The sequence below is a fragment of the Micromys minutus genome, assembly GCF_963924665.1.
Source record: "Micromys minutus genome assembly, chromosome: 27".
NCBI classification, from domain to species: domain Eukaryota; kingdom Metazoa; phylum Chordata; class Mammalia; order Rodentia; family Muridae; genus Micromys; species Micromys minutus.
Window position 1 is genome coordinate 37,446,040 of NC_137962.1, and position 26,979 is coordinate 37,473,018.

The following is a 26,979-nucleotide window of genomic DNA, read 5'->3' on the forward strand; positions in this document are numbered from 1 at the left end:
CTACCCTGAAGTGTCCGCTTACAATCATTGGGGTGGCCTGAGGTGTTTCCACAGAATCCTTGCACTTAAGTTTGTTGACTGAGAAGGATGGCAGTAAGCAAAGCCAGAGAAAGGAGCAAGGCCCCTGGGGCTGTATTTTATTTCTGGTTTATGTCTTAAATCTTTTATGGCTGTGGAAAGGAAAAGTCAAGCTAGGCTGTTTATTTCCCAGAGCACTCTCTTGCAGTTCCCATGTCGGCCAGGCTGCTCCATTGAGCTGGGGCAGCACGTCTGCAGGACACGGTGTGGTCGGTGACTCCTTCCCGACACGGCTGTTCCTGTGCTGCTCAGCACTGAGAGCAGCTTCTCATAGGATCTAAGGGATGAGACTCCTCTAGTTCCCACATACCTTTCTCTGCAGCTCATGTTCCCTGTCTCAGCTGTGGCTATGGAGCTGGTTTCCAGTGTACTCTAAACAGGGCCATTTCCCAGTATCCTTGAATCTCACTATGTAAACACGTCTCAACTATAACACCGCTTAAAACTCGCCAAATACAGAGTGCCAGGAAGTAGGGGCCCATGCAGTCTAGGCTCTGAACTGTCTTTATCTAGTGCTTTCTGAGGAATAGGGAGGACGGCACATGCAGGAAGCAAGCGGGCCTTTCAGCCCAGAACCAGGAATGCCCTTGTGATCAGGAAAAAGACTCAGCCAGGCCGTGTGTGGGCCCTTTGTTTTCCGCCCCTGTGCCGACAGGTCCACACAGAAGAGTGAAGGTCTGAGGTGGTGTTTTGACAGGCCCGCTGTCAAAGAGGCGTACCATTTTCCAAATGCAGGTGTGGATGTTGTCCTGATCTAAGCAAATGACAAGGAACTCCTGTGAAGTCCTGGGTGTGAGAGAAGAGCCACAAGTCTTTCCTTCTCAGCCTATTCCACCGAGACTTCCTGACAGTGAGCAGAGAGGGAACGTTTAATCTGGTGCTGCAGCCGACTCTGTTTATCTGTCATCGTGAGCTAGTACCGAGCAACCATGTTCCATCACAGCAGTGAAGGAATACATCTCTGCCCTTGAAGTGCTCTGGGGGCTCAGCCTGGCCTTCCTGAGCTTTCATGGTTTTTCTCCCTCCCTGCTTCTCTTCCTTCGTTTTTGGTGCTGAAAATCAAACCCAGGGCCTCATGCTGGGCAAATGTTCTTCCTCCTGAGCTCTATCCTAGCCCTGTCCTTTTTATTTTATTTTTTGTGTGTGTGTTTCTGTATGTGTCATGTGTGCATGTATGTCTGTGTGGTGTGTGTTTCTGTATATATGTCATGTATGTGTGTGTGTTTGTGTGGTGTGTCTGTATATGTGTCATGTATGTGTGTGTATTTGTGTGGTATGTGTATGTATGTGTCATGTATGTATGTGTGTATCTGTGTGGTGTGTGTGTATATGTGTCATGTATGTATGCATCTGTGTGGTGTGTATCTGTATGTATGTATGTTTCTGTGTGTGTGTAGATTTCAGGAATTACTTCTTTGCTTCATGTAAATCCCAGGAATTGAATTTACGTCATCAAGCTTGGCAGCAAATACCTTTACCTGCAAAGCCACTTTGTACCATGTCTTAGCATTTTAATTCCTGTTGAGCCAGTGCCATTGGTGACTCTTATGTCTGACTGGTTAGAATTCAGGAATATGAGGACAGCTAGTTGGTGTCACCCAAACACAGCCTCAGCGGTGCTCAGATACACTGGTAAGCGGAAGAGCGACTGGTTCCACCAGCTGGCCATGAATGGTTTTAGGTCTTCGTGTAAATCCTGTGTGTCTCCTGCTGACCCTGCCAAGAATGGTTGTGAGCAATGGATCCTACAGCTCTGAACAAACACTGACCCACCTTTGCTTTCTAGCCCTCCAGTGGCAGTTCGGTCCCATTGTGCATCTTGATCTAAGGACACTGGCTACCTGTCTACACAGGGGCAGCTTGTACTTAGTGCCCCTAGCTAATCTAAGTGATCATTTTGTTAGGCCCCAGTGTTTGCTAAAAAGTTCCTGCTCATTTGACCCAGACGAGATATCTGAGTTTAACAAAAGGTTGCATGCCATCCTGTGAAGCGGTGGCCTTTGTTCTGTATCCCCTTTCCACTCAAGTTAAAGTCTTACAAAAGACTAAGGTAATGAAGTTGTAGGTTTATTTTTTTAGCCATGTGTATTAGTGTTTTGTATGCATATATGTAAGTGCATCACAAGCATGACCGCTGCCCACAAAGGTCAAAAGAAAACACTAATTCCCTAGACCTGAAGTGGCAGGCAGCTTGTGAATGGCCATGTGGATGCTGGGAATCAAACCAGGTTGCAAGAGCAATGAGTGCTCTTAACTGCTGAACCAAATCCCCAGCCCGAGAATACTGATATTGTTAGGGACCTCTGTCTCGGTACATACTTCATAGATTAGTGCCATTGTGTGGGCCAGGAAAGGGCAGACCCTTGTCTGTCTAGGCTTCTGCTGTCCATTTGGAAGGATGCTTTTATGTTAGTCTCAGAATTGCTACCCTATTAACCAAAGGTTTGGCCAAGATATACTCTTTCCAGAAGGAGCTTAGAAAACACCCCACCTCCAACACAGCTTCTGCCCATGGTTAGTTCTCGTTGCCTTAGGCTCTGGCTGCTCCTGGGCCTCTCAGAGCCTCAGCACAGCCCATCTGCGCTCAGATACAGAGGTGATTTTGGCTGAAGATACTCTTCTCTTGTCCGCCCCAACCTGTTCTTCCTTTTCCCTTCCCTCTCTTCCTTCCTCCAATTCCTCTTCTTCATTTTTTTGTTTTTTTGTTAACAAAAAGAACCCTATGAGATGGTGTGTTCTTTCCACAGGAATGTTATTGTTTAACTGTGGTTACAGCCCTAGTTTGTTTGGTTGGTTTTGGGGGCGGTATTTTATGTTTCAGGAATAAGGCTGGACAAACCGTTAGATTTGAAGCCCAGGGAAAATTGTGTTAGGTGTGTGGGCATTTGGTTCCTGAAATGCTTTCTTTTAACTCAGGAAGACCACCTGGACCCATGGCTCCTAGAAGTTTCAGGCTGTGCTCTTGATAGACATCAGAATCCTTGTCTCTCTTCCTACTGTTCCAGCGTGTGTGTGTGTGTTTGTGTGTGTGTGTGTGCGCGTGCCTCAGTGGACACTGACTGGCATAGAGGCCCTCCAGAGCCAGCTGCTCCAAGTCCTAAAATCAAAGTCTGGAGTTCATGTGTGTGCCTAAATCGAAACAACAAAGCAACAACAAGCTTTGCTGAACAAGGTAGAGAGAGTCTTTTTAAAATTATCATTTGTTTATTAGCCAGGCATGGTAGCACACACCTTTAATCGCAGCACACAGCAGGCAGAGGCAGGTGGATCTCTGTGAGTTTGAGGCCAGCCTTGTCTACAGATGAGTCCCAGAACAGCCAGAGGTATATATAGAGAGACACCTTGTCTCAAAAGCAAAATTATTTATTTTGTGAGTGAGTGTGTACATCACAGTGTGGGGGGGTCAGAGGATTGGGAGGAGTTGGGTCTCTTCTACCATGTTCGTCTTAGAGATGAGACCCTGGCCTAGAAATTGCCATGTAGACCAGGCTAGCCTCAAACCTGTAGTGATCTGCCTGCCTTTGCTTCCCTACTGCTGGAATTGTAGGCATGTGCTGTTATGAGAGGCTTCCAGCTAATCTTTTTGGTGAAGTTTTATATATAATTTTAATGTCTTCTTAAAAACAGGAGGGTGGTGTTGCTTTTCACATAATTTGTTCTTAATGTTTGGGGTATAAAGGACAGTACTTTCCGGGGTAATAATGAGTGGGGTATAGCATGTCAGGTCCATCTAACAAAACCCAAGCGATACTAAAGGAAGAAGGGAAGACTGTGAAGCTTCCTCTTGGCTACTTTAATTGTATAGCTCACTGGTAAATGCTTGCCCAGCACCCTCAGCACTACACATGGATAAAAGATAGAGGTCATCACATGCCAAGCAGAGCCCTGGGACATATGATGATGGGGCATGCCCATGTGTATGTGTGCGTGAGTGTGAGCACTCGTGCATGTATTGTCGTTTTGAGGATCCTTTCCAACTTTGAGATTATTCTCTCTCATCTTCCAGTTGCTTGCCACCATGCCTGGCTAAGACTTTTTTTTTTTTTTTTAACTGTTTTGGACTTTACCGAGGAAGGTGTATTAGAACAATAGTCCAGTCTAAGACCTTTGGCTGCAAAATGATGTGAAAGTCACAGGTAAACACCTGTGGCAACCATAAGGACCTAGCACTCTTAAAAAGTTGAGTATAGTGACATGTGCCTATAAACCCAGCCTGGGAAGGTCGAGACTGAAGGATCCTTGGGACTTGCTGGCCTGTGTAGCCCAGCCTTCAGGATCAAGGTTTAACAAGAGACACTATCTAAAGAAAGAAGGCGGAGGGACATCAAGCCGCCTCAGTGAGTAAAGGCTGATGCCAAGCCCGATCACCCATGTTCGACCCCCAGAACCTACAAGGTAGAAGCAGAGAAACCCAGATAGTTGCCTTCTGACTTTTACACACACACCATGCTGTGTGTACCCCCATCACACACACAGTACACAAAATATATAAAATAGAAAAGGGAAAAGAAACTTTAGAATGGGTGAGTGGTTAAGAGCACTTGCTGCTCTTGTGGAGGACCAGGAGGACCACAGTTACGTTTCCTTCGCTCATGTTGGGTGACTCACAGCCAACAGTAACTCTGTCTCCAGGGGCTCCAAAACCCTCTCTGCCCTCTCAGGTGTGTGTGTGTGTGTGTGTGTATTCACAAATAGAAATAAATCTTGAGTTTCTGGTGATAAAACAGTTAAAATAATAAGCTGCAAAGTGGTTGAAGAAGATACTAGATGTCGAACTTTGACCTCCACATTCACAAAGAAATATAACTGCATGTATGTCAAGAAGAAATCTGGAAAACCAATGTTTATCATATTTCTGTTACCATAACAAAATATATAAAATAATCAATTTATAAAATGTCATTTTTGCTCACAGTTTGTTTTAATATGTATGTGTGTTTGCCTGCATGTATGTCTGTGTGCCGCATGTGTGCCTGGTCCCCATGGAGGCCAGAAAAGGACATCAGAGTCCCCAAGAACTACAGATAGTTTCGAGTCACCATGTCTGTGGTGGGAAGCTGGTGTGAGTCTTCTGGAATAGCCAGTGTCGTGGATTCTGAGAGTGACAGGTGGTTGACGGCCTATAGAGACAATGCTCAGGGGTCAGTGCACAGTCTAGCTGTGCTGTTCAGCTTATGCAGCTGGGAAGTGAAGGAAGGAACAGGGGAGGGTCATTATGCTTTCCAAAGCCCTCTGAAGGGTTTGTCACTGGTGGTAGCACAGGCTGAGGACCAAGTCTTCAACATGTGGACCCCAGGAAACACTCATAAGCCATAGGAGTCAGATCCAAAGTGTTTGGCACTGGTGTTTTATCCCTTAGCATACCATACCTTCGACATGTATGTACTAGCCTGTGTACCCCTTCTCCTAGGTTTGGTCTTTCCACCACTGGAGGGTCAGGTGGGAGCTTCTCGAGCACCTCACATCTCTGCTTCTTGCACTTGTCCTTTCTAAGCAAGAGTGTGTGTGTGAAGGGCAGAAGGTTCCTTAGGTTCCAGGGCCTCCCGTCTCCCAGCCCTGGGGTTACAAGCATGAAGCCACTACATTCAGCCCTTTTTTAAAAATGCATATTCCAGAGATTGAATTCATGTTCTGAGAAGCTCCTTACTGACTGGGCCATCTACTACTGCACCCCTTGACCTTCATTTGTGATAGTTGGTTTTTATGCTGGTCTGGGTGGGAGTGGCAGCCAGGTACCAAAACAAGGGTGGCGTCAAGCCTGCATCAAAAACAGGATATGGGTTGATTTGACTTAGTGTGGACCTTACTTGCCTTAGATGCTTGGCTTCTTCTAACTAAGGCTCATCTTTGGTTCTTATGAACTTATTGTCTTCTTCTTACTATTTTTATTGTCATAGTCAGGCCCAAGAGCTGCTGACATGACTCTTTGAGTAATGGCCTTTGTTGCAGATATTTTGATAGTCATAGACAGGTGGCTGAACACAGGGACACAGCGTAGAGGTTGGGCCAAGGTAGCACTCGGATTGCTTCACGCACTTGTTCTCTCCAGTGGGTGAGAAGGGAGGAGACTGCCACAGTAACAGCGCCTTCACCTTAAGCCGGCAGAGAGATGGCGGAACACTTTCACTTTGCTTAATGCTAATAATCCCTGGGTGTGGTGTAGAAAGTGCAGCCACCGATCTGTGGATGGAGACTGAAACCTCGGGAATCACATGACTTGCCTTTAGTTTCACTGTCTCTTAGAAACAGAGGCACACTCTTTTCTAGCTCTAGACCTGCTGGTGATTCCTCAAGGAAACACTTTGTCATGGTGCTTACACACACAGGAATTTTGAATACTTGAAGGGGCTGGGGACGCAGCTCAGCTGGTAAAGTATTTGCCTGCTGTGCGTGAATCCTTGGGTTCAGCCCCAGCAGCACATAAACTAGGTGAGGTAGCGTATGCCTGCCATCCCGGCCCTCCGAGGTAGAGGCGAGGACGAGCAGGAGCTCAAGTCTTCCTCTGCTCCGTAAGGTCAAAGCTCTGAGCTGTTTGAGAAAGAAAGGGCAGGGAAGGGGGTTCCCTGGAAAACTGAAACAGCATCCAGTTGAGGTCCTGCGATTGCTAAGGTCAGGAGGTAGAGGTGAGAACGATTCTTGGTTTTGGCCTTCTGGATTGCTGTCCATGTCTGCTGCTTTGAGAGGCAGAAAGGCTGCTTTCTGCTTCGGTCACGGGGACCTGTAATAAGTCAGGAGCGCTTAGTTTCTATGGATACTTCTTGAGTGTTGCATGTCTGACTGGACAGTCGTCTATGCAAGCACCTGCAGACCTTACATGAGTTCCAAGCCTTCAGAACTGCTCCAGCAGACCTACTGTGCCCTGAATGAATCTCCTGTGCCTGGGACAGTCTCAGAATTATCCCCTTGATGCTCATGTTGGTGTGGCCTTGCTCGAGAGCGGTGTAGTCAGCTCTGCTCTTCTGTAGAATATGAGAGAGGGGCCCTTTCTGTTTCCTTTTTCTGTTCCTCTGCTGCTGGGCAAAAGGCCTGAATGTGATGGCCACAGCCCTGATCCCAGGCAACAGGAGGTGGGTGGGATCTGTCTCAGCAGGAGTGGGTTCTAGCCAGGGTGTGAGGAAAACAGCAACTAGACCAGATTTATTTGTCAGCACTTCATACCCAGTCCAGGACCTCCCGTGTGATAGGCTCTGCTGCTGAGGTGCCTCCACCCAGCCGGATTATTTGACTCCCAGGAATATAACTCTAGAAATTGGAACTCTTTAGCTATGAAGTCAGTGCAGTTGAAATGTCAGCCTTGGCAATCAATGGGCTGGCAGATGTCAAAGGCAGATGGCCCATATTTCAGAGCTGAAAATTCAAGATATACTATGAGAAGGTTAGAGAAGTCCTTCCACTTGTTCATCACTTAGGACTGTGAGAAGACAGACATTGATAAAACCCCCATCTTCTCCCTTGATTTTGTTCTTGGGACTAGTGAAACAGTGATTTCCAAATTTCTGTGGTACCGAAATTGCCAGCCCACCAAAGATAAGACTTGGAGCCCAAGACTCTAGAGGCCCCTGCACTCTACTGGAGTACCCCTGTCTTGAGCTGCACTTGGAAACCCATGGTTTCTAGATTTACTTTGTGGAAGATATTGCTGTTCTTTTCTCCCCTGAGTGGAAGTAGATCCTGTTCAGAGGATTTAAGAGTTGATGGCAAAGGTAACTTTGCTGCTGCATGTGAAAGAGAGAGCGCCTGCACACTTCCCATCCCTCAGACTCCTCCCTTGCCTGTCTCTCAGACCTTGTTTAGTGTCTGTAGCAGTTCTGAAAAAGATTAACTCCCCTCCCTGGAGCTGTGTGATTCAGTTTCCTCTGGGTAGTTTGATTATCCTTTGGCCTCTTGTCCTCTATACTGGCCTCTTCAAGAAAGGGCAAAGGAATAAACTAGGAGACCGCACCTCTGCATTTGCTCAGGCTGAAGTAATAAAATGTCATGGGGTGGGGGGAAGCCAAGAACTCTTAGGGGAAAGGTCTCCTTGAGCTCAGTCCCTAACTAGAGTCACCATTGTTTGTGGTTGGAGCCCCAAGTGGCTCGTCACACTGAACCTACAGTGATGGAGCAGAGAGGAGTTAATCCATGCATGCCTATACTCAGCTGATGAAGCTCAGGATCCTGTGCCTAAGGATGGTACCACCCACAGTGGGCAAGTCTTCTCAACTCAATTAGCATAATCAAGAGACTCCACCCCCCACAGACAGGCCAGCCTGTCATAGACAACCTCTGATTAAGATTCTCTTCTTCCAAGTGATTCAAGATTGTTTCAAGTTATCGATATTAACCATGGGGCCTAGGAGATGTCTCCATGAGTAAAGGCACTTGCCACCAAATCTCATGACTTGTTCAATCCCTGGACTCACGTGGTAGAAGGACCAAACTGATACACACAAAGAATTTAAAAATAAGTGTGATTTTAAGAACAAAAGTTAAAGGGCCTGGAGAAGGAGCTCGGCAGTTAAGAGCACCTGTGGCTCTTCCAGAGGCCTGTGTTCAATTCCCAGCATCCACATGGCTGCTCACAACCATCTGTAATTCCAGTCCCAGGAATTACACCCTCTTCTGGCCTCCAAGGGTACTGCATGCAAATGGTACACAGACATGCAGGTACACTCCTAAACATAAAATAAAAATATTAGAAAGATATTATAAAAACTAAAAACCTAACAATCACAACTAGGGAAAAAAGTTTTGAATACAGAAGTGTACTAATGTGTGTTAGTTACAGCTTACAGCTCCCACGTACAGAGTTGTTAGTGAGCTTGAAGTGTAGCCGGAGCCCAACAGCTGTTGCCTTTCTTCTTGATGTTAGCATCTGTGGAGAGACCCAGGCCCACACACACACACAGACAGACACAAGGTGGGTGGGTCAGGGGGATGAGGAACTGAGCTTGGTGGCTAAGAGCTGTCAGATGAGAAGCATCTCCAGAACTTCCTGGTACCCTAGGAGGCTCAGTAGCCTGGACGGCTAAGTAAATCTGGAACTGGCCCCAGAAGGCGCTGGTTATACGCTTCTTGTTTCAGCTCACGAACAAAGCCTCGCAGGTACCTTGAACACGGCTTTGAGTCTGCCTGTAAGGGTTGGATGGTGTGTTCCTGAGAAAATGAAAATCAGAACTCTTATTTTCTAAATTTGCAAAGGTGCTCATTTAAAGCAGCAAGTTTGCAGAGAGGAAGAAAACAGGTGCTAGCCAGAGGCCCAGAGTATCAACTGGTTACAGCCAGCTGGGGTGGAGCCCGCTGGGACTGAGGCTGTGTAAGAAGGAATGCCACTCTCTTGGCCAGTGTGTCGTCGGTGTCTGAAGCGTCCCTGCTCTTCCTGCTCAGTCTGAGCTGTGCACTTGCCTTTGCTCAGAGGGTCACCAGGTCCCTAGGGCGGAGAAAGGATCAAGAGCTGCCCTTTGCCACCAGAAATGTGTGTTCGTAACAGCTTTGGTGTTTGCATGGGTCATAAGGGGCTTCTCTTCACAGAGACTGCCTTCCTGGAGTTCTGGGAACATGACACTTGGGATGAGTAATGTCCTGGACTTTCCTGGCAAAGCTGTAAGACGGCAAGGAGGGAGGAGAGGGAGTCCACCATGAGCGCATCCCTCCTGGCTGAACACTTAAAGTCTGTACTTTCTAACTTCCAAAGGCCAGTATTTTAAAACCCATTTCTCTTTGCTCTGCCTCCTTGGGTCTAGTCTCCTTGGAAGCTCGGTGCTGTGGGCTCTCCTGTGTCACTTGATCCTGCATCAAAAAAGCCCGGGCTCTACCTCTATCACCACGTCACACACTGACATGCTTTAGCAAATCTGGCTGAACCAGCACTGGAGCAGCCCAGCCTCAGCCCCAGGGACTCTGTCGGATCCCTCCCACATGGGTCTGGGGCAGGGAAGCTAGAAGTCTTCACAGACCTGAAGGAGAAGCCGTTGGCCCTCTCCTCTTGCCTGGAGGAAGTGACTATTGAAATGGCCACGCCTGTTGTCAGGAAGTAGGATTCAGAATGGGAGAGAAAGAACCACAACCTTAGGTAGGCTGCCCACGGGCCACATGAACCAATCTGCTGGTCTGGGTCAGTTGAGGGAAGAAGGGGAGGCGGACAGTGGCCTGGGAGGGATCCACACTCCATGGTGACTGCATATAAAGCTGGAGCTCCTTTGAGACTAGGATGTGTTGTTATGAATGGGTAGGGCCTTGTCGTTGTTGTCGTGAGTTCTGGTCACTCCTCACTCTCCTGCCCAGCCTCCTTCATCCTGGTCTGTCTAGTGTAAGACTGCTCCATGGTGAGCAAGCCCTGGTTTTCAAACTACGGTTTTCTGGGTCTCAGATGGGTCCGCAGGCCCCTGTGTGCCGGTGTGTGGCTGTGGCTGTGGTCAAGCCTGCCTTTCCACACGGCCTACATCTCACTAGAGCCAGTCGGCACAGCCTTGACATGTCACCCCCACTCCCCCCTGCACCAGACAAGTTCTTTTCTGCTTTTTTGAAGAAGTTGAAAAACTAAGCCAGATAAGCAGAATCAGTCAGAAACTAAGTCAGGATAACGGAATTAGGTTGTAACTATGACTGTCATTTTCTAGTTTTTTCTAACTTTTCTGAGCTTATTAAATGGCACATTACCTACCACAGGTGTATGTGCTTCTGTGTGTGCACATGAGATGACATCCTCACGTACTGGCCTCCCCTTTCACCTGGAGCAGTGGTTCCCAACGCTCCTGATGCCGTGTTGTGAGCCACAGCCATAAAACGATTTCCATTGCTCTTTCATAGCTGCAATTGTGCTTCTGTTCTGAACTGTTGTGTTAATTTTAGGAGACCCCTGTGAAAGAGTTGTTAAACATCCCCCAAGGGGGTCATGACCTATAGGTTGTGAACCATTCACCTGGAAGCAGGGTTACCCACTGTTTGCCACTGTGCACTGGGCCCCCAGCCTGTGAGCCTCTCCTATCCTATGTTCCAGCTCACCATGAGGGCACTGGGGTTACAGAGAGTGCTCATATGGGTGTGGGTGTTGAGGACTTGAACTCAGGTCCTTACACATGTGTGGCAAATGCTTTACTCACGAGCCTTCTCTGCAGCTCTCCCTAGGTAAAATGCAGAACTAACTAGCATGTTAAAATACCGGAGTTAGTCGCTGGGCACGGCGCGACATGCCTGTGTTTGTGCCCCAGCACTTGAAAGTTGAGGCCGAATCTAGTTTGAATCTAGCTTAGGCTTACATAGTGAGACCACATCTTAAAAAACAAAACAATCCGGTCCAGTCCTGCCACATGAGCAAGCACTGGGTGGGTATTAGCTTCTGTCTTGCTGATGTGAGAACATGCCCTTAAGTCAGAGGGTTCTGACTGTCCACCATGGCTACTAGACCTCTCACCATCTTGCGCTGGTGGCAACTGTTGTTGGTACATGAAGACCTACCACCCCTTTGTGTACCACCCCTTTGTGCTTGTGAGGCGTGCTTCCAGAGCCACGTTTGTGCATTGCCCATTACCCCTGGGGCGGCGAGTGTAGGATGTTCAGGTAGCCAGGGTTTACATAATCATCTATGGTTGCAGCCCAGGCCCAGCCAGCCAGAGAGAATCAAGCTAGTGACTTGGCTAAGCAGTGCGTTCCAGTGGGTGGGCACGTCCGGACATGTGGGCGTGGATTTGGCTCGTTGTTAGTATGTTGACAGAATCTCTCTACATAACCTGACTATCTCATAACATAACTCACTATGTAGACCAAGCTGTCCTGGAACTCATCGAGACTCTCCTGCCTCCGCCTCCTGAGTGCTGGAACCACCACACTCCGGCCTGATTCTTTTAAAATAAAGTTTGCTGGGCAGAGGTGGTGCAGCACTCAGAGCTAAACAGAGAAACCCTGTTTGGAAAAAAAAAAAAAAATTATAAGTGAGAGGGAGAGACAGAGAGGGGAGTCTGTGTATGTATGTGCACACAGATGTCATGAGCTGCCTGAAGTAACTACTGTTAACCCATCTCTCCAGCGCCCTGATTGGAGTCTTTGTGTCCCAGGAGGTGGGCGGAGTCTCAGTCTCCAAAAAGCAGCCACACCCTGAATCATCTCAGTTGTTAGGACCCAGCACTGGGGTTCAGACCCTTCGACACAGGAACGTTTCCAGGATTCTAACCTGCATCTGAACTCTAGGTCCTGGTTGTCAACATGAGGTTTCAGGATCCAGCACAGACCCCTCCTGCCGCCCCATCAGTGACCATGTAGACACTCTTACAGACACCCACTAGCTACTGAAGGAGTGACTATTAAACAGCTCTGTTGTGTGAGACGTGGTATGCTCCTGCGGGCATGTAGAATGCTGGTGTGCTTCCATGTTCTGACCTATCCTACAGCTAAAGGTGTGTGTGTGTGTGTGTGTGTGTGTGTGTGTGTGTGTGTGTGTGTGTGTCGGGGTCGGGGGGGGGGGGGGATGGAGGGGACTGACCTACCACCCTCAAGACCAGGCTCCGGCTTTCAGGCCCTGAAAGCCAGTTTTGGTACAGCACATCCTTGCACAGTGGGACCAGGAATGAGGGCCTGCTTCTTTCCCTCTGGGCAGCCTGGGTGGTTCTCTGGAATAGGTTCTCTAGTTGTGCAGGTTAAGGGAACCTGTACTGGTTTGTCTTGAGGTTGCCTGCTGAGTCTAGAGCTCCCCCTGCTGTCAGAAAATGGAAGGGTTCTTGTGGCCTTTAAAATAAAGTTTCCTTTCTTATTAGTATTCTAAAAGTTGTCTTTAATTTAAACAAAAATGCTGCTGGGAGGTTGAAGCTCCTCTGAGCATGCTGCTGGGAGGCCCGCCCCTGGGAACTGAGGGGCGGAAGCACAGCGGCCAGGCAGGACAGGTCCTATCTGGGTCTTGCTACTTTTAGCGGCTCCCACCCTGACCCTCTACCACAGGCAGCAGCCTGGAAGGTTATCTTCGCACACAGCCTTACACTGTCTGCAGCCCTGGGCAGAACTGAAACTGACCGCAGCCTTGCACACTTCTCACCTACTGCCATTGTTCCCTAGTGAAGCGAGCCACACACTCCCTGTCCTCCCCAGTGCCTTAAATTGTGATGTGTCACCTTACAAGAGACTTGGTGTGGTCATGATGCATTTTCAGAGGAACTGAGCCTGGGCTTGTCATTAGAGACAGAAGCTGAGGCCCCATGATGGCCTCAAACCCCAGAATGGGATCCAGCCTTCACCAGGGCCAGCCAACAATGACTGGAGTTTTTTAGTTCTCAGAGATAAACTGGAGGGTCATTCCAGCAGTGCTGCTGGTACTGAAGAAGGACGCCACCCCGTGAGGCACTGCCCCTCCGACCGCTGCAGCGCCTAATGAGACGGAAACAGTAAGGTGGCTGCAGCTCACAGTCTGCCTGAGCCAGGTTTAACTGAGACTGAGGATGCTGTCACACTGAACTACTGTCCCCAGGGATCTTAAAGTGACCAGCCATAAAGACACATGCTTCCTGAATGTCAGGTCGCACTTCCTGTCTGGTACCGTCTCTCTTCCGTGGTGGTGCTGTACCTGTACCTGTACTAAGTAGGCACTCTAGCCCGGAGCTAGCCTCAGCCTCTAAATGTAATTCTTCTGTGGTTCTTTTCTCAACAGCTTTGAAGAGTCCGGCTGCATTTCATGAGCAGAGAAGGAGCCTGGAGCGGGCCAGGGTAAGGCTCCGTCCCCGAGGACCTGCCATGTCACCCACCAGCGCTCTTGCTTCCAGTCTGGCACAGCTTTGGGATCAGCCCTCACCTTGTAGCTCTACATGATAGAAACCTCGGCCTTTCCTGTTTCTTCCCTTCCCAGCCACGGTCCCTGATAGAATGTGGACAGAGTCTCTTTTAGTATCTTGGAGGCCTTGCAAAGGTCACCAGAGCTCCCTCCCCAAACCTGGCCTGAAGACCACTCATCTTCCCTCCAGTGGTTCCATTGGGCCTCGTGTAGACGATCTGCACCACCCCTGCCCATGGCAGGCTCTCCACTGGGAGCAGACAGACACTGCCCGCAGCCTTATGGGCACTCCAGTGAGCTTCCATCTCCACCTGCCCCAGAACAGCCAGCATCCACTCAGACCCTTTGGAAAGCAGACCTGGGTGTGTTTCTGCTGTAGCACCTTAGCTGCAGCCTTGTCCCCACCTTTTCAGTTCCCTCTCACCCCAGTGCAGTGAGTGTCCTGCGCGGGGTGTGGGTGGAGATGGGGAAGTGACCAGCTCATGTTTCCTCTCCTGCTCCCACTGGAGGACTGTTGGCTGTGGCTCCCAAAACCCTAATATACTTACTCCTGAGACTGCTTTTTTTCTCATGATTAACTCTGAGAGAGTAGAAAGAATGAAGTCAGGATACTAAGAAACAACCGGTAACAAACCACACATACTGACATGTGCTGGGAGCCAGGCAGATTAGCTCCGGGTGCAGTGGGGCCTGGTTAGAATCCACTGTGCTACTGAGCATGGCTGTGTGTGAGGCTGTGTTCATTTTGTTTTTATCCACACAGGAACCCTCACAAGTTAGGTGCGGCTGCCTTTGGTTTTTGTTTTAGTTTGGTTTTTGAGACAGGGTTTCTCCATATAGCCCTGGATGTCCTGAAACTCATTTTGTAGACCAGGCTGATCTCCGACTCACCTGCCTCTGACTCCTGAGTGTTAGAATTTAAGGCATGTGACCCCACTGCCTGGTGTACCCCTAGTTTTTTAGATGCAGCAGAATCTAATCTGTCCAGCTAGAAAGCAGTAAAGCTGGAACTCAAACCTAGGTCTGTGGAGTCCAGACTTTTTATTACATTTTTATTACATTTCGTGTGCATGCGTGTGTGTACATACCTATATGTGGGGTCAAAGGACAACTTACAAGAGTTCTCTCTTTTCACCATGTAGGTCCTGGGGACCAAACTAAAGTTAACAGGCTCAGTGGCAAGCTTAACTCACTAAGACATTGCACCAACCATATTGCAGCAAGCATATATATGTATATGTGTCTAGCACCATATAAATGTTTGGTTATATGTGCAAAATCATTTTATTTCCTCACATGCACAAAATATATTCATCTAACAAGTGCATATGTTCCACATCTGTTCACAAATGACTTCCAAATTACAATAATGGGCTTATTTAAACATGCACTGAACTGTCTTAATTAAAATATGAAAAATGGGTGTATTGGATTGGTCACTGCATACATAACTCACTTTACTCAATTATACCAATTCAGAGCTTTGAGAAACTTGCTTTCTCAGTAAAAGGCAGCATTATGAGCTTGTGTTCAAGAAAATTCCTTATGTGATTCTAGTCATGTCACTGCTCCTCTGTCTGTAACTCCTGTTCAGACAGTGTCTCGGGGAGACTTCTCTCTGGTGGCTGTAGCCCTGGTCCCAAAGGAGCGCTCAGATGCAGTTCCATGTGGCTGGCTCCTTTCCCATCAGCTGCGTGTTTTCCAGCCCTAGCAATGCCTTCAGTGGCATCAGCTAAAAGTCCTTTCTTTACCTTCTACACCAGGGGCAGACTGGTTCGCTGGCTGTCCATCCTGAGTAATTTCTGGGTAGCCAGGCCTAGCCAGTAAAACATTCCTGGAAGATTTATTGTTACAAAGGCCATGACTCAGAACCATTGAGACAAGAGATGTTTCTGAATGGGTGTGGCCTCTCTGGCGGGTTCTCCCAGCACCTACCTGAGTTCTCCGAGATGAAAATTTTTCCAGCTTTTCAGGTGCCATATCCCACGTGTGCCCAGTATTACACAAGTGCCGAGGCTGTGTGTACAAAGCTGCAGCACCTGATCTCTGCTCTCTACAGATGGGTTCAAGTACACAGAGCCCACAGTTACTTCCTACATCTCTAGGCTCAGGCTCCAGGTCCGCCACAGGGTCCTGGGGCAGCAGCCATCAGGATGAGAACAGGGCTGATCTCTACTATAAATGATGTGCCCTAGTAACTTCTTTTCTACCCTGTTCCATCCTGTTCTGTCCTTTCTTAGGCTGGTCTTGACTTATAATTTGAAAAATGCGGTTGCAGAGGTGAGGGGCACAGGCTGTGCAGTCACATGACTTACAATTAGCTGTAAGCAGCGGGGGCCCAGTGCTGTTGAGGGAAGAATGGTTTAGTTCTCCCAACGCTGCAGCCAGAGCATGTTTTGTGGTCCTGTCCGTACATAAGCTTATATCTCAGCCTTGAGAGGTTATGGTTGTGCTTTTCCACAGACCGAGGACTATTTGAAACGGAAGATCCGTTCCCGGCCGGAGAGATCAGAGCTGGTCAGGATGCACATTCTGGAAGGTGTGTGAGGTTGGAGGTCTTCCCCGGCTGGCTACACCTTGTTTTTTGCGCCCTCCCACTTTCTGCTATTGTCCATCTTCTGCTAGCAAAGGCCAACTGTTGGCTTCATAGTCAGACACAGACACGTATGTAGCTGCCTCTGTCTTATGGGAGTGTGTGAGAAGCATGGAGTCATTTGCCTGGGTTGACATGACCCTTTTCCTGGGTCCACCACCCACTCTATCTGATAGGATGGAGCCCTTTCTGTTCTAAACATTGCAGTTTGTTTGGGGTTCGTTTGCTTGATCGTTCACCCACTGGCATCACCTAAGCTCCTGTGATGGCAGCCACACCCACCTAGCTATACTTTTCCTTTCTATAGTTAGCTATAGTGTTCATTTTCTATAGTTTTTGAAAAGGAAAGGTTTGGGCTCCAGAGAGTGGCACATATGTGCCTAATTTTCGTTTGCTTAGTTTGGGGTCATTGGGAGCCTGGAGGAGACCTTCTCAAGTCAGAATCCCACATTTTGCAACTGAAGTCAGTGAGAGCCAGAACAAAGAACAGCTTGCCTCTGCCCAGGTCTGTGGAGCAGAGCTGTCCTTTCTCTGGTGTCCTTGGCTGTGCAGCCCACCTCAGAAACTCAGGTCCAGCCTGGCTACACTCCTCTGCCTGGGCTTGCTTTTCACTCTGCTTGTGTGGGTTCCTGTTGCTCTAGAGGCCCCATCTCTCTGAACCCCCTTCTTTCCCATGTAGAGACCTCGGCTGAGCCTTCTCTCCAGGCCAAGCAGCTGAAGCTGAAGAGAGCCAGGCTGGCTGACGACCTCAATGAAAAGATTGCACAGAGGCCTGGCCCCATGGAGCTGGTGGAGAAGAACATCTTGCCTGTGGAGTCGAGCCTAAAGGAGGCTCTCATTGGTGAGGAGTCCCCCACGGTGTCGACGGAGTGAAGGGGGAACTTTAGTCTAGACATGGAACAGGGATTCACCAGGAGGAAATGTGAGGAAGATTTCGGGGGAGGCTCTCAGGAGGAAGTGGAGGCCTGTGTTTGTCTCAGACAGGAATAGTGGGGCTGCAGAGGGCCTGGTGTTTACCATACACTCACGGTCATCTGTGCACACACCGTCTCTTCAGAAAAGCTCAACAAACACTCAGCAAAAGTTTCATGTCATTCCTCCCTCAGACCTGAGTGTCTCTTCAGTGTACTATCTGCCCTTTGAGAAGAACTTATGTCCTGCTCCAAAGTCTGTTGACAGCATCTCCCAGAGGGCAGTGCCCACGAAGCTCCAGGACATGGCTGGATGCGGGAGAGGAATAAATAGCATTTGTAGTGCTGGTCTGTACATGGTCTCCATCCTGTCAGCACGGCCAGTGGCTTTCTTAAGGATGAGCCCCCTCAGTGTGAACTACACGCTTATCTGGGCTGGATCACCCTCTTCTTCTGCTTGGCCCCACCCTGCTACTTACTGTCTCTGAATAGGTCCCCGTGCTGGGAGTAAGAAAACTCTTTAAGATTGGCAGCAGAAGGGTGAGCCCCACCCTCACATTCCTAGCCATCAGCACAGTCAGCCAGTGAGAGAGAAGCTTAGATGTTCCTCCTTTGTCCCAAGGCTGTAGAAAGTCTCAGGTCACAGCTAAAGAGGAAGAGGCTGTGGGCTTGTTCCTCTTTTTATCTGAGGTCCTCCCCTCCCAACCTCTTCCCCCAGCTGTGGAGACAGTGGTTGTGACATGCCTCTTGACATATCCTCCTAGCCTGTGTTTCCGTCTTTCCTCCACTGCACTGCCATTCCCAGCCAACTCCGTCAGCTCTGTCAGAGCGGGGCTCTGGGCCAGTCTGGGCACTCAAGGCAGTGGATTGTCCTGGCATATTTGCTGCCCAGGCACTAGGTTTCAGCTTCATGGACCTTTGAACAAGGGCATACCTTCACTGACCCTCCACAGCCTCAGCCTTAGGCTGTTGTGGCCTCTGGGAACTGAGGCCTAAGGAGGAGTGTTTACTTCCTGTCCCCACGGTCTGTCAGCTGTAGGCTCTTGGCCTTCACTGTGTGAGTGTAAGCCTTGGGAAAAACAAAACCGGAGAGTTAATTCAAAAGGCCAGAAAGCCTGTTCCAGAATGCTGACTGTGCTTCTGAGTTCTGCGGGCCCTTCCTGTGTGCTGGCTGTAGGAGTCCTAACACTGGCTTTGCATTTCAGTGGGCCAGGTAAATTACCCAAAGGTAGCTGACAGTTCCTCCTTTGACGAAGACAGCAGTGATGCCCTGTCTCCTGAGCAGCCCGCCAGCCATGAGTCCCAAGGTTCAGTGCCATCACCCTTGGAGTCCCGAGTCAGCGATCCACTGCCCAGTGCCACCTCCATATCACCCACTCAGGTGAGATTTCCTCCTTCTAGATTCTTACTCACACCTGCCACGGCTATCCAGAGTCAGGCCTCTGTCCTGGGCAGGATGGGCAGTTCCTGCTATATGCATGAGGGATAGGTGTGTATGTGTGGCCCTCATTTCAGATGCCAACAGTGGACCCAGTTCTAGCAGCTGAGCATACGGAGAGGCTGGGTTGGGGTCCTGCAACCCTGGCCGCCCACTCTGATTGGCTTTCCTAGCTGGCTGCTCACCCAAGTACACTCAGTTCAGAGATGTGGCTGCCCGCTGTCTGCCCTCTAGCTCTCTCCCAGCCAGCTTGGTTTTGTACCTTGCTCTTACCCCCCCCCCCCCATCCATAAGGATAGCAGGGCAGGATAAATAAACTCCATTTGGGGGTGCCAGGATCCTTACTTCTCCCTTCTTTCCCAGGTTCTTTCTCAACTCCCGATGGCTCCGGATCCTGGAGAGACACTTTTCCTGACAGAGCAGCCTCCTCTGCCTCCCCCACCTCTGCTGCCCCCAAGCCTAACCAATGGAAGCATCGTCCCAACTGCCAAGTCTGTTCCCACACTCATTAAGGTATTTTCTGCCAGCGGCTGTCCTGCTATGATGTCATTCTGGCTGTGGGAACAACTGCAAGGGGTGGGTGTGTACATCTTCCAGTGGTCAAGGACCCGACCCAAGGTGATCTGGGTATTTCTTCTCATCTCCGCACTGCCCATGGTGACACTGACTTACTGTCATAGCCTGTTTTTGTTGTAAGGAACACACAACCACAGCCTGGACAGAGATGAAAGAAAAAGAGGGAAATGGCTCACTTTGATAAGGCACTTGCCACCAAGCCTGGCATACTGAATTTGATCTGTACTTACAGACCTACAAATTGCCTTCTCACCTCCACATGCACCCCATACAACCTAAGAGCTGTCCATGTTCTCTTCTGGTATTGAGTGCTCAATTGCCTGGGCCTTCTGTCTGCCTGTAGCATTCCCAGATATACCCCCTCCCCTGGCCAGCAGCCTCACCTCCTGGACAGGCCTCTTCAGTGGGTACTGCCGCTCTTACATTGTCTTCATAGCCCATGAATGTCACAGATGTCCCCAGCTTTTCATTAGCTCTCTTCACACTACACGGCATCTTCTGACCACACATTTAACAATCTGTCTGTGCTTGTTCTTTGCTGGTGCATTCCTCACTAGCTTGTCTCTTGCTCTCTGATGTCAGCAGTTGGCTGAGCCCCATCCCCTCATAGGTCCTGGCTTCCCACTTGCTTCACTTTTCCTGACTTTCTCTCCCTTGGAATGAGGCTGCCCTTGGCCACACCTTTCATCTGCAGTCTGGGCTCTTGGCTCTGTGGCCTCATCAGACACACTGACAAAGTTAGGACCTCTTCTCGGGCTCCAGACACCCAGCTCCTCACTGCCACATATCCATGTTGTCTTCCTCTAGTGGGCTACCTCTGTCCACACCTTCCTGTGGCCACCTGGTCAAGACTCCACCTGATTCTACCTTTGTCTCAGCTTTGTCTGCTCAGAAGTGTCTAGGCTCCCACAGTCCTCTCTGGCACGCACCCCCCCCCCCCATTATTTGCCTTCATCTATCTCTGCCTGCCCCAAGAGCGTGTGTTTTGACCATGGCCCACTGGCCTTTTTTGGTTGTTGGCCTGACCATCCAGCTGGCCTTAAGGTTGTCGGCTGGGAACCTATGGGCACATGTACAAGATTGTGGCATCCTGGGCTGGATCAAGAACAAAGTCACTGCAATCTTGAGCAAGTAACTTCTGAGCTTATTTCCAAATTGCGATGACACTTCCTTTCTAGATGGACTCTTCAGAGGCCCGCATGGTGCCCTTTGAGTAGCTGTGCTGCAGAACTCAGCTGTAGTTGGCCTCTTTGTTTCTGTTGCTTGGGGCCATATGATACCTGTACAGATCCATCTGATCGGCCTTTCCCCAAGCCTGCCATGTCTGTTAGGATAGGGACAGTCTCGTAGAGTAGGGTGGGTGCTCCTCAGATGATGGGTATGGGCTAGGTGGTGCCTCCTTGGGGTGGCCCCTGATGCACCATCTCATGTTCCCTCAGCAAAGCCAACCGAAATCTGCCAGTGAGAAGTCACAGCGCAGCAAGAAGGCCAAGGAGCTGAAGCCAAAGGTGAAGAAGCTCAAGTACCACCAGTACATCCCCCCGGACCAAAAGCAGGACAAGGGGGCACCTGCCATGGACTCTTCCTATGCCAAGATCCTGCAGCAGCAGCAACTCTTCTTGCAGCTGCAGATCCTCAACCAGCAGCAACAGCAGCAACAGCAACAGCATTACAACTACCAGGCCATCCTGCCTGCCCCTCCCAAGTAGGAGCACAAATCCCCGAGGCTCTTCACATGGGGCCCACTGCCTGCAGAGGTACTGAAGTCATTTGTTTCTGTCTTGCCTCAGGCCTGCGGGTGAGACTCCTGGAAGCAGTGCCCCCACCCCATCACGCAGCCTCTCCACCAGTAGCAACTCTAGCTCAGGCACCCCAGGGCCCGGTGGGCTGGCACGTCAGAACAGCACTGCACTAGCTGGCAAACCGGGAGCCCTCCCAGCTAACCTGGATGACATGAAGGTAGGTGACTGACCCCTTCTCATTGAAGACTAGGCTTTAGGGATGGTAATGGCCCATGACCACAGGATGGAAGGCAGAGCAGGCTCTAGATCTGGTCTGCTCTGAAAGGATCACTTTAGAGCCTTATGTAAGGCCTCTCGGGCCTGTGGTCATAGCAGCATCAGCCCTTGTGTATGCATATGGTGCGGGGGGGGGGGGGGGAATCTCATATTCTCTATATCGTGTGGTAGTCGGTTAGTAGTCTCCTCTGGGAGAGTAGGCAGGGCTGTCAATTTCGCCCACCTCTACTCTGCCAGCAGCTCAGCCTGGGCTCTGCCTGTTTTCTCTACCATTGATCAGAAGGTGGGATAGGCCAAAGTCTTCCCTTGAACATTTGTCCTTCTGTGTCACGACCTGGATCCCCCAGCAAGACTGCATGCATGAGGTCTTGGGCTGAGGGACTCCAGCTGGACTCAAGTCCTATCCTTGCTGCTCAGTAGCTTTATGACCTCAAGGTTGTATTATTCTGTGAGCTTTTCTTGTCCAGTGTAGCCAATGAAGAAATTGAGCTCCAAGCACTGTGTGTGACTGGGGGAGAATACTCTAGGGGAGGGGCTTACAGGGTAAAAGACTCGGGGAGTCATCTGAATGGCCAGTGGGACCCAGATGAAGGACCAATGTACACACTGCTGCCTCCCCATCTTGTCCTTTTAACCCAATTTCCCTTGTCCAGACACCCAGTACCTGGCTGCTCAAACTCTCAACCCCTACAGGTGGCAGAGCTGAAGCAGGAGCTGAAGTTGCGGTCGCTGCCCGTCTCAGGCACCAAGACAGAGCTGATTGAGCGCCTGCGTGCCTACCAAGACCAAGTCAGCCCAGCTCCAGGAGCCCCCAAGGCCCCTGCCACCACCTCTGTCCTGTCCAAGGCTGGTGAGGTAGTGGTCGCCTTCCCTGCGGCCCTGCTAAGCACAGGGTCAGCTCTTGTCACAGCAGGCCTTGCACCAGCTGAGATGGTGGTGGCCACAGTAACCAGCAATGGCATGGTGAAGTTTGGCAGCACAGGTTCCACACCCCCTGTGTCTCCCACCCCTTCAGAGCGCTCACTGCTCAGCACGGGTGATGAGAATTCCACACCTGGGGACGCCTTTGGTGAGATGGTGACATCGCCGCTGACACAGCTCACCCTGCAGGCCTCCCCACTGCAGATCGTGAAGGAGGAGGGTGCCCGAGCTGCGTCCTGCTGTCTAAGCCCTGGTGCACGGGCTGAGCTGGAGGGACTGGACAAGGACCAGATGCTCCAGGAGAAGGACAAGCAGATCGAGGAGCTGACCCGAATGCTTCAACAGAAGCAGCAGCTGGTTGAGCTACTGCGGCTACAGCTAGAGCAGCAGAAGCGGGCCCAGCAGCCAGCCCCAGCCAGCAGCCCTGTGAAGCGGGAAAGTAGTTTCTCCAGTTGCCAGCTGAGCTGCCAGCCCCAGGGCTCTGCCCGTGCCTTTGGCCCTGGCCTAGTAGTTCCTACTACCAACCATGGAGATGCTCAGGCCCCAGCCCCAGAGTCCCCACCTGTGGTGGTGAAGCAGGAAGCTGGGCCATCTGAGCCAGATCTGGCCCCTGGCTCCCAGCTGCTCTTGGGCTCCCAGGGCACCAGCTTCCTCAAGAGGGTCAGCCCGCCTACCCTGGTCACTGACTCTACAGGGACGCACCTCATCCTCACTGTGACCAATAAGAGTGCAGATGGCGCTGACCTGCCCACGGGGAGCCCCCAACAGGTAGCTGAAGAACAGGGACAGGCTGGGGTGGCATGTCCGGGTGGAGAATGAACCCTGTCTTGTGCATTCTGTATTATCAAACTCAGACCCTGGCTTCCTGAAAGGCCCCGCTTAAGGCCTGGTGTTCTGTCACCCTCACAGTCATACTTACCCCATTCAGTATCTCTTCCCTATCCATGAGAACACCCAAAAAAGTTCATTAGCCAGCAAAGCTGTTCTGTGGGCAGTGAAGGAGGCCCTTCTCCACACCGGCAGATTTGGAGCCTTGCCTTGTCCGTACCCCGACCAACAACTGTTTCTCCTATTCTCCCATCCAGCCCTTGTCCCCACCTGGTTCTCCAGCCCCTGGTCCACCTGCCCAGATGGACCTGGAGCACCCACCTCAGCCTTCATTTGCAACCCCCACGTCTCTGCTGAAGAAGGAGCCACCTGGGTATGAAGAGACTGTGACTCAGCAGCCTAAGCAGCAGGTGAGGATACTAGGAGCTGAGGTGCTGCAAGCAAGATTAAGGCACTTAATTCCCTGACACCCAGAGTTTGAGCCTCATGGCCCACATGGTGGAAGGAACAAACTGATCCCTGCAGACTATCCTCTGACCTTCACATATGGCACGCACATACCCTCACATGTATACAAAAAAAAAAAAAAATTAAGGCAGTAGGCCAAACCCCACATGGGCAGTGCCTCAGTCCCACGGGAGCTGGGGGATGGGATTCAGAAGCAGGTCCATGAAGAGCATGGGACACATCCAGTACAAGCCAGAAGCACAAGCTAGGTTGGTGGCATACCTGAGCTTAGATAGTATCTGGGTGCCCATTCTAGACTTTCATGTTCTTTTCTATTTCTGTCCCACAGGAAAACGACTCCTCCAGTCAACACATGGATGATCTGTTTGATATTCTTATTCAGAGTGGAGGTAAAGTCCCATCCTCAGCTGTTCCCTTACCTCTAGTCACAGGTTGGCTATTTGTTTCAGAGCAGCAGGCCTGACACCATCTTGAAGGCCCTGGCAGGCACACTTCCTTAGCTACTTGTCCCCACAGCCCTGCATTTCTACAGAGTGAGGGAAGAGTCATCCAAGTACCTAAGCAGCAGCTTTGTGCCTGGGCCTAGGGCAGCGTGGTCAGACACAGGGTCTTCACTGCTGTGGTGATTGTGGCTATGCAGGAATATTAGGACGGAAGATGACACAGCAGTGAACGGGAGAGGAGCAGCCAGGGCAGTAGTGCTTGGTGCTCAGCAATTCTCAGGCCTAAGGGGAACATCTGGTGCTGGATCTGCCACAGAGCCTGAGTCGCGCCTCTGACAAGTACAGGGAGTTGAACTAGAGTTCGGAAGAACCTCAGGCCTGAGCTTCAGCTGCCACCATGTCCAGAACAAACACCGTCAGGGAAAGCAGGGCAGTACTGCTTGAAGGAGTTATAACCACTGAAATCTGGTGTCTATGGGACGGCAGCTAGAGTACTGGATGTCCCCCAAGGGACACTTGAGGATCCCAGAAAGGGGCAGGTGGTGGTATCTCAGGAAGCAGTGAATAGATACACAGGCAAGAATAGTTGACCAGGGATAAGAGAGACATGGAGGGTTTGTAGTTGTAGTAAGTGTGTTGGCATTGTGTCACTACAAACATTTTCACCTTAGATGAACTGTCCCACCTTGTCTGATTCTGACTGCCCTGTATGTGGACTCCCATGGTTTTGGTCAGCCTGTGAATAATTTTACTTAGCATGCCCTCATCCACTTGTCTATTATTAGACACTTGAACTGTGTGTGAATGCAGCTGCTGTCATATTCTAGTTGGGTGCACACCCACAAGTGAGAATGCTAGCTAGATCATACTGCTTCCAAAGCTGCTGTGAGCTATTTCACCTTTCCTTGCCGTACACATTGGTTCCACTGACCCTACATCCTCACCAACACTTCTGGAACCCTTACACATTAATCTGTTCTCCACTTCTAACCAACACCTCCAGCCCCACCACCAGCTGTGATTGGGCATTGCATTTCCCTAATGACCAGTGATGCCATGAACTGCTACAGCTACGTGTAGATTGTTGGAGAAAACACCTATCCTTTACCACTTTTTGAATATCAACATTTTACAAATGGTTTATATCCTCTGGACTTATGAATTCTCCTTTACCAAATCTGTGACCTGCAGATACTTCCTCCATTCGGTGACATTCTTTTCATTCATTTTATTGTGTGATGTGTGCATGTGTGGTTTAAACCTAAGTCTTCATGTGTACTAAGGAAGCACTGCACCATTCACCCTGACTCCAGCAAAGCTGTAAGTTTTAATTCTTATACTTAAGTCTGTAGTCAGTAGAAAGGACTGTCACTTCACTTTCTTGTGCATATTCAAACCTGGTTTCTGATCTCGTTAACTGTCTCTGTTGGCAGAGATTTCAGCAGATTTCAAAGAGCCACCATCCCTACCAGGCAAGGAAAAGTCACCTCCAGCAGCAACGTATGGGCCTCCACTGACACCACAACCTTCGCCTTTGAGTGAACTCCCCCAGGCTGCTCCTCCACCAGGTTCCCCCACCCTCCCAGGGCGCCTTGAAGACTTCCTGGAGAGCAGTACTGGGCTACCCCTGCTGACAAGTGGGCATGAGGGACCAGAACCCCTTTCCCTCATTGACGACCTCCATAGCCAGATGCTGAGCAGCTCTGCCATCCTGGACCACCCCCCATCACCCATGGACACCTCTGAATTGCACTTTGCTCCTGAGCCCAGCAGTGGTATGGGCCTGGACCTAGCTGTTGGCCACCTGGACAGCATGGACTGGCTGGAGCTGTCATCTGGTGGCCCTGTGCTCGGCTTGGCTCCCCTCAGCACTGCAGCCCCCAGCCTCTTCTCGATGGACTTCCTGGATGGCCATGACTTGCAGCTCCATTGGGATTCCTGCTTGTAGCCCTCTGACTCCCCAGACATGGGCTAGGGAAGGGTCAGAAGTTGGGGAGCCACAGAACCATGTAGCCAGTGTATGCTCCCTGTGACTGTGAGCCTCAACAATCAACAGTCCCTAGAGGCTGCAGCAGAAACCCTATACTTGGCTCACCCCGGGCAGTGGACATAAGCTGTCATGAAACAACTCTGGGCCCATGCTGAGGTTTCAGGAGGTTGGCCAGAGCCAGTTCAATTTTGACCTCCTTTTCTGAGGTCAGAGGTGCACATCTGGGTGAAGCTTTTTGCCCAAGTGGGCTTAACGCCAACTCACCTTCCAAGACTCCCATTCCTTCACTGCAAGGAAGAAACTAGCCAGGCCTCTACTCACCCATTCCCTATTTCAGCCAGTCCCAGGACCCGGCACTCTGCCATTTTAGTCTTGGTGTATAGTATAACCAGTGGTTGGTGGCAAAAATCTGTATAGATGTATATACCTCTATATTATTATATATCAACTTACATAAATACATATATTTTTAGGGGTGGTGGGAAATGGGTGTGGCTACCTCCACCTGCTTTCACACATAAGAAGCCTGGAGGGCTGCTTGGGATTTGATACAGGGTCATTGTGAGAAGTGTGCTATATGACCCAGTACTCAACCTGGCTACGCAGCTGCCCAGGCCCACCCCACACATGTATGTGACATGTAGACAGACACCTGCCATTGCCTACACACCACCCTGCCCCGCTTCCTGGCTCCTTAGTGCCACAAGGGCAGAGGTGCTTCCTCTCCACCCACCCACATTCCATCCCACCTCCTCACTGTAGCCACCCTGGCCTGGGAGTGGGAGTGGGGTGGGACCCAGTGCAACTACTGGGGTTGAGGCATCTTCTGCCCAATTCCAGCTTTGTTCTGTCCTGCCTCAATACAGAGAAGGGATAGAGCCATCAAAAGCAGTGCTGGGACAAAGGTGGGGAAGCTGTGTGAACTTTTTAAAATAAAACAAAAACACTGACTTGCCAGTCTGTTGTATTTGATCCAGCAGGGT

General features: G+C 50.2%; 1 protein-coding gene across 3 annotated transcripts in view; it reads left to right on the forward strand.

Moving 5' to 3' along the window:
- MRTFA (myocardin related transcription factor A) overlaps window positions 1-26,946 on the forward strand; it is a 99,429-nt gene extending 72,483 nt beyond the window's left edge. For all 3 annotated transcript variants that reach the window (XM_080939772.1, XM_080939771.1, XM_080939770.1), the window contains exons 3-13: window positions 13,691-13,746; window positions 16,274-16,349; window positions 17,083-17,244; window positions 18,520-18,695; window positions 19,116-19,265; window positions 20,768-21,033; window positions 21,119-21,287; window positions 22,040-23,035; window positions 23,353-23,505; window positions 23,892-23,952; window positions 25,440-26,946. In XM_080939772.1, coding sequence (XP_080795898.1) covers window positions 13,691-13,746; window positions 16,274-16,349; window positions 17,083-17,244; window positions 18,520-18,695; window positions 19,116-19,265; window positions 20,768-21,033; window positions 21,119-21,287; window positions 22,040-23,035; window positions 23,353-23,505; window positions 23,892-23,952; window positions 25,440-25,954 — 2,780 coding nt within the window. In that variant the 3' untranslated portion in view covers window positions 25,955-26,946. The remainder of the gene's footprint in view (window positions 1-13,690; window positions 13,747-16,273; window positions 16,350-17,082; window positions 17,245-18,519; window positions 18,696-19,115; window positions 19,266-20,767; window positions 21,034-21,118; window positions 21,288-22,039; window positions 23,036-23,352; window positions 23,506-23,891; window positions 23,953-25,439) is intronic.
- The last annotated feature ends 33 nt before the right edge of the window (window positions 26,947-26,979 follow it).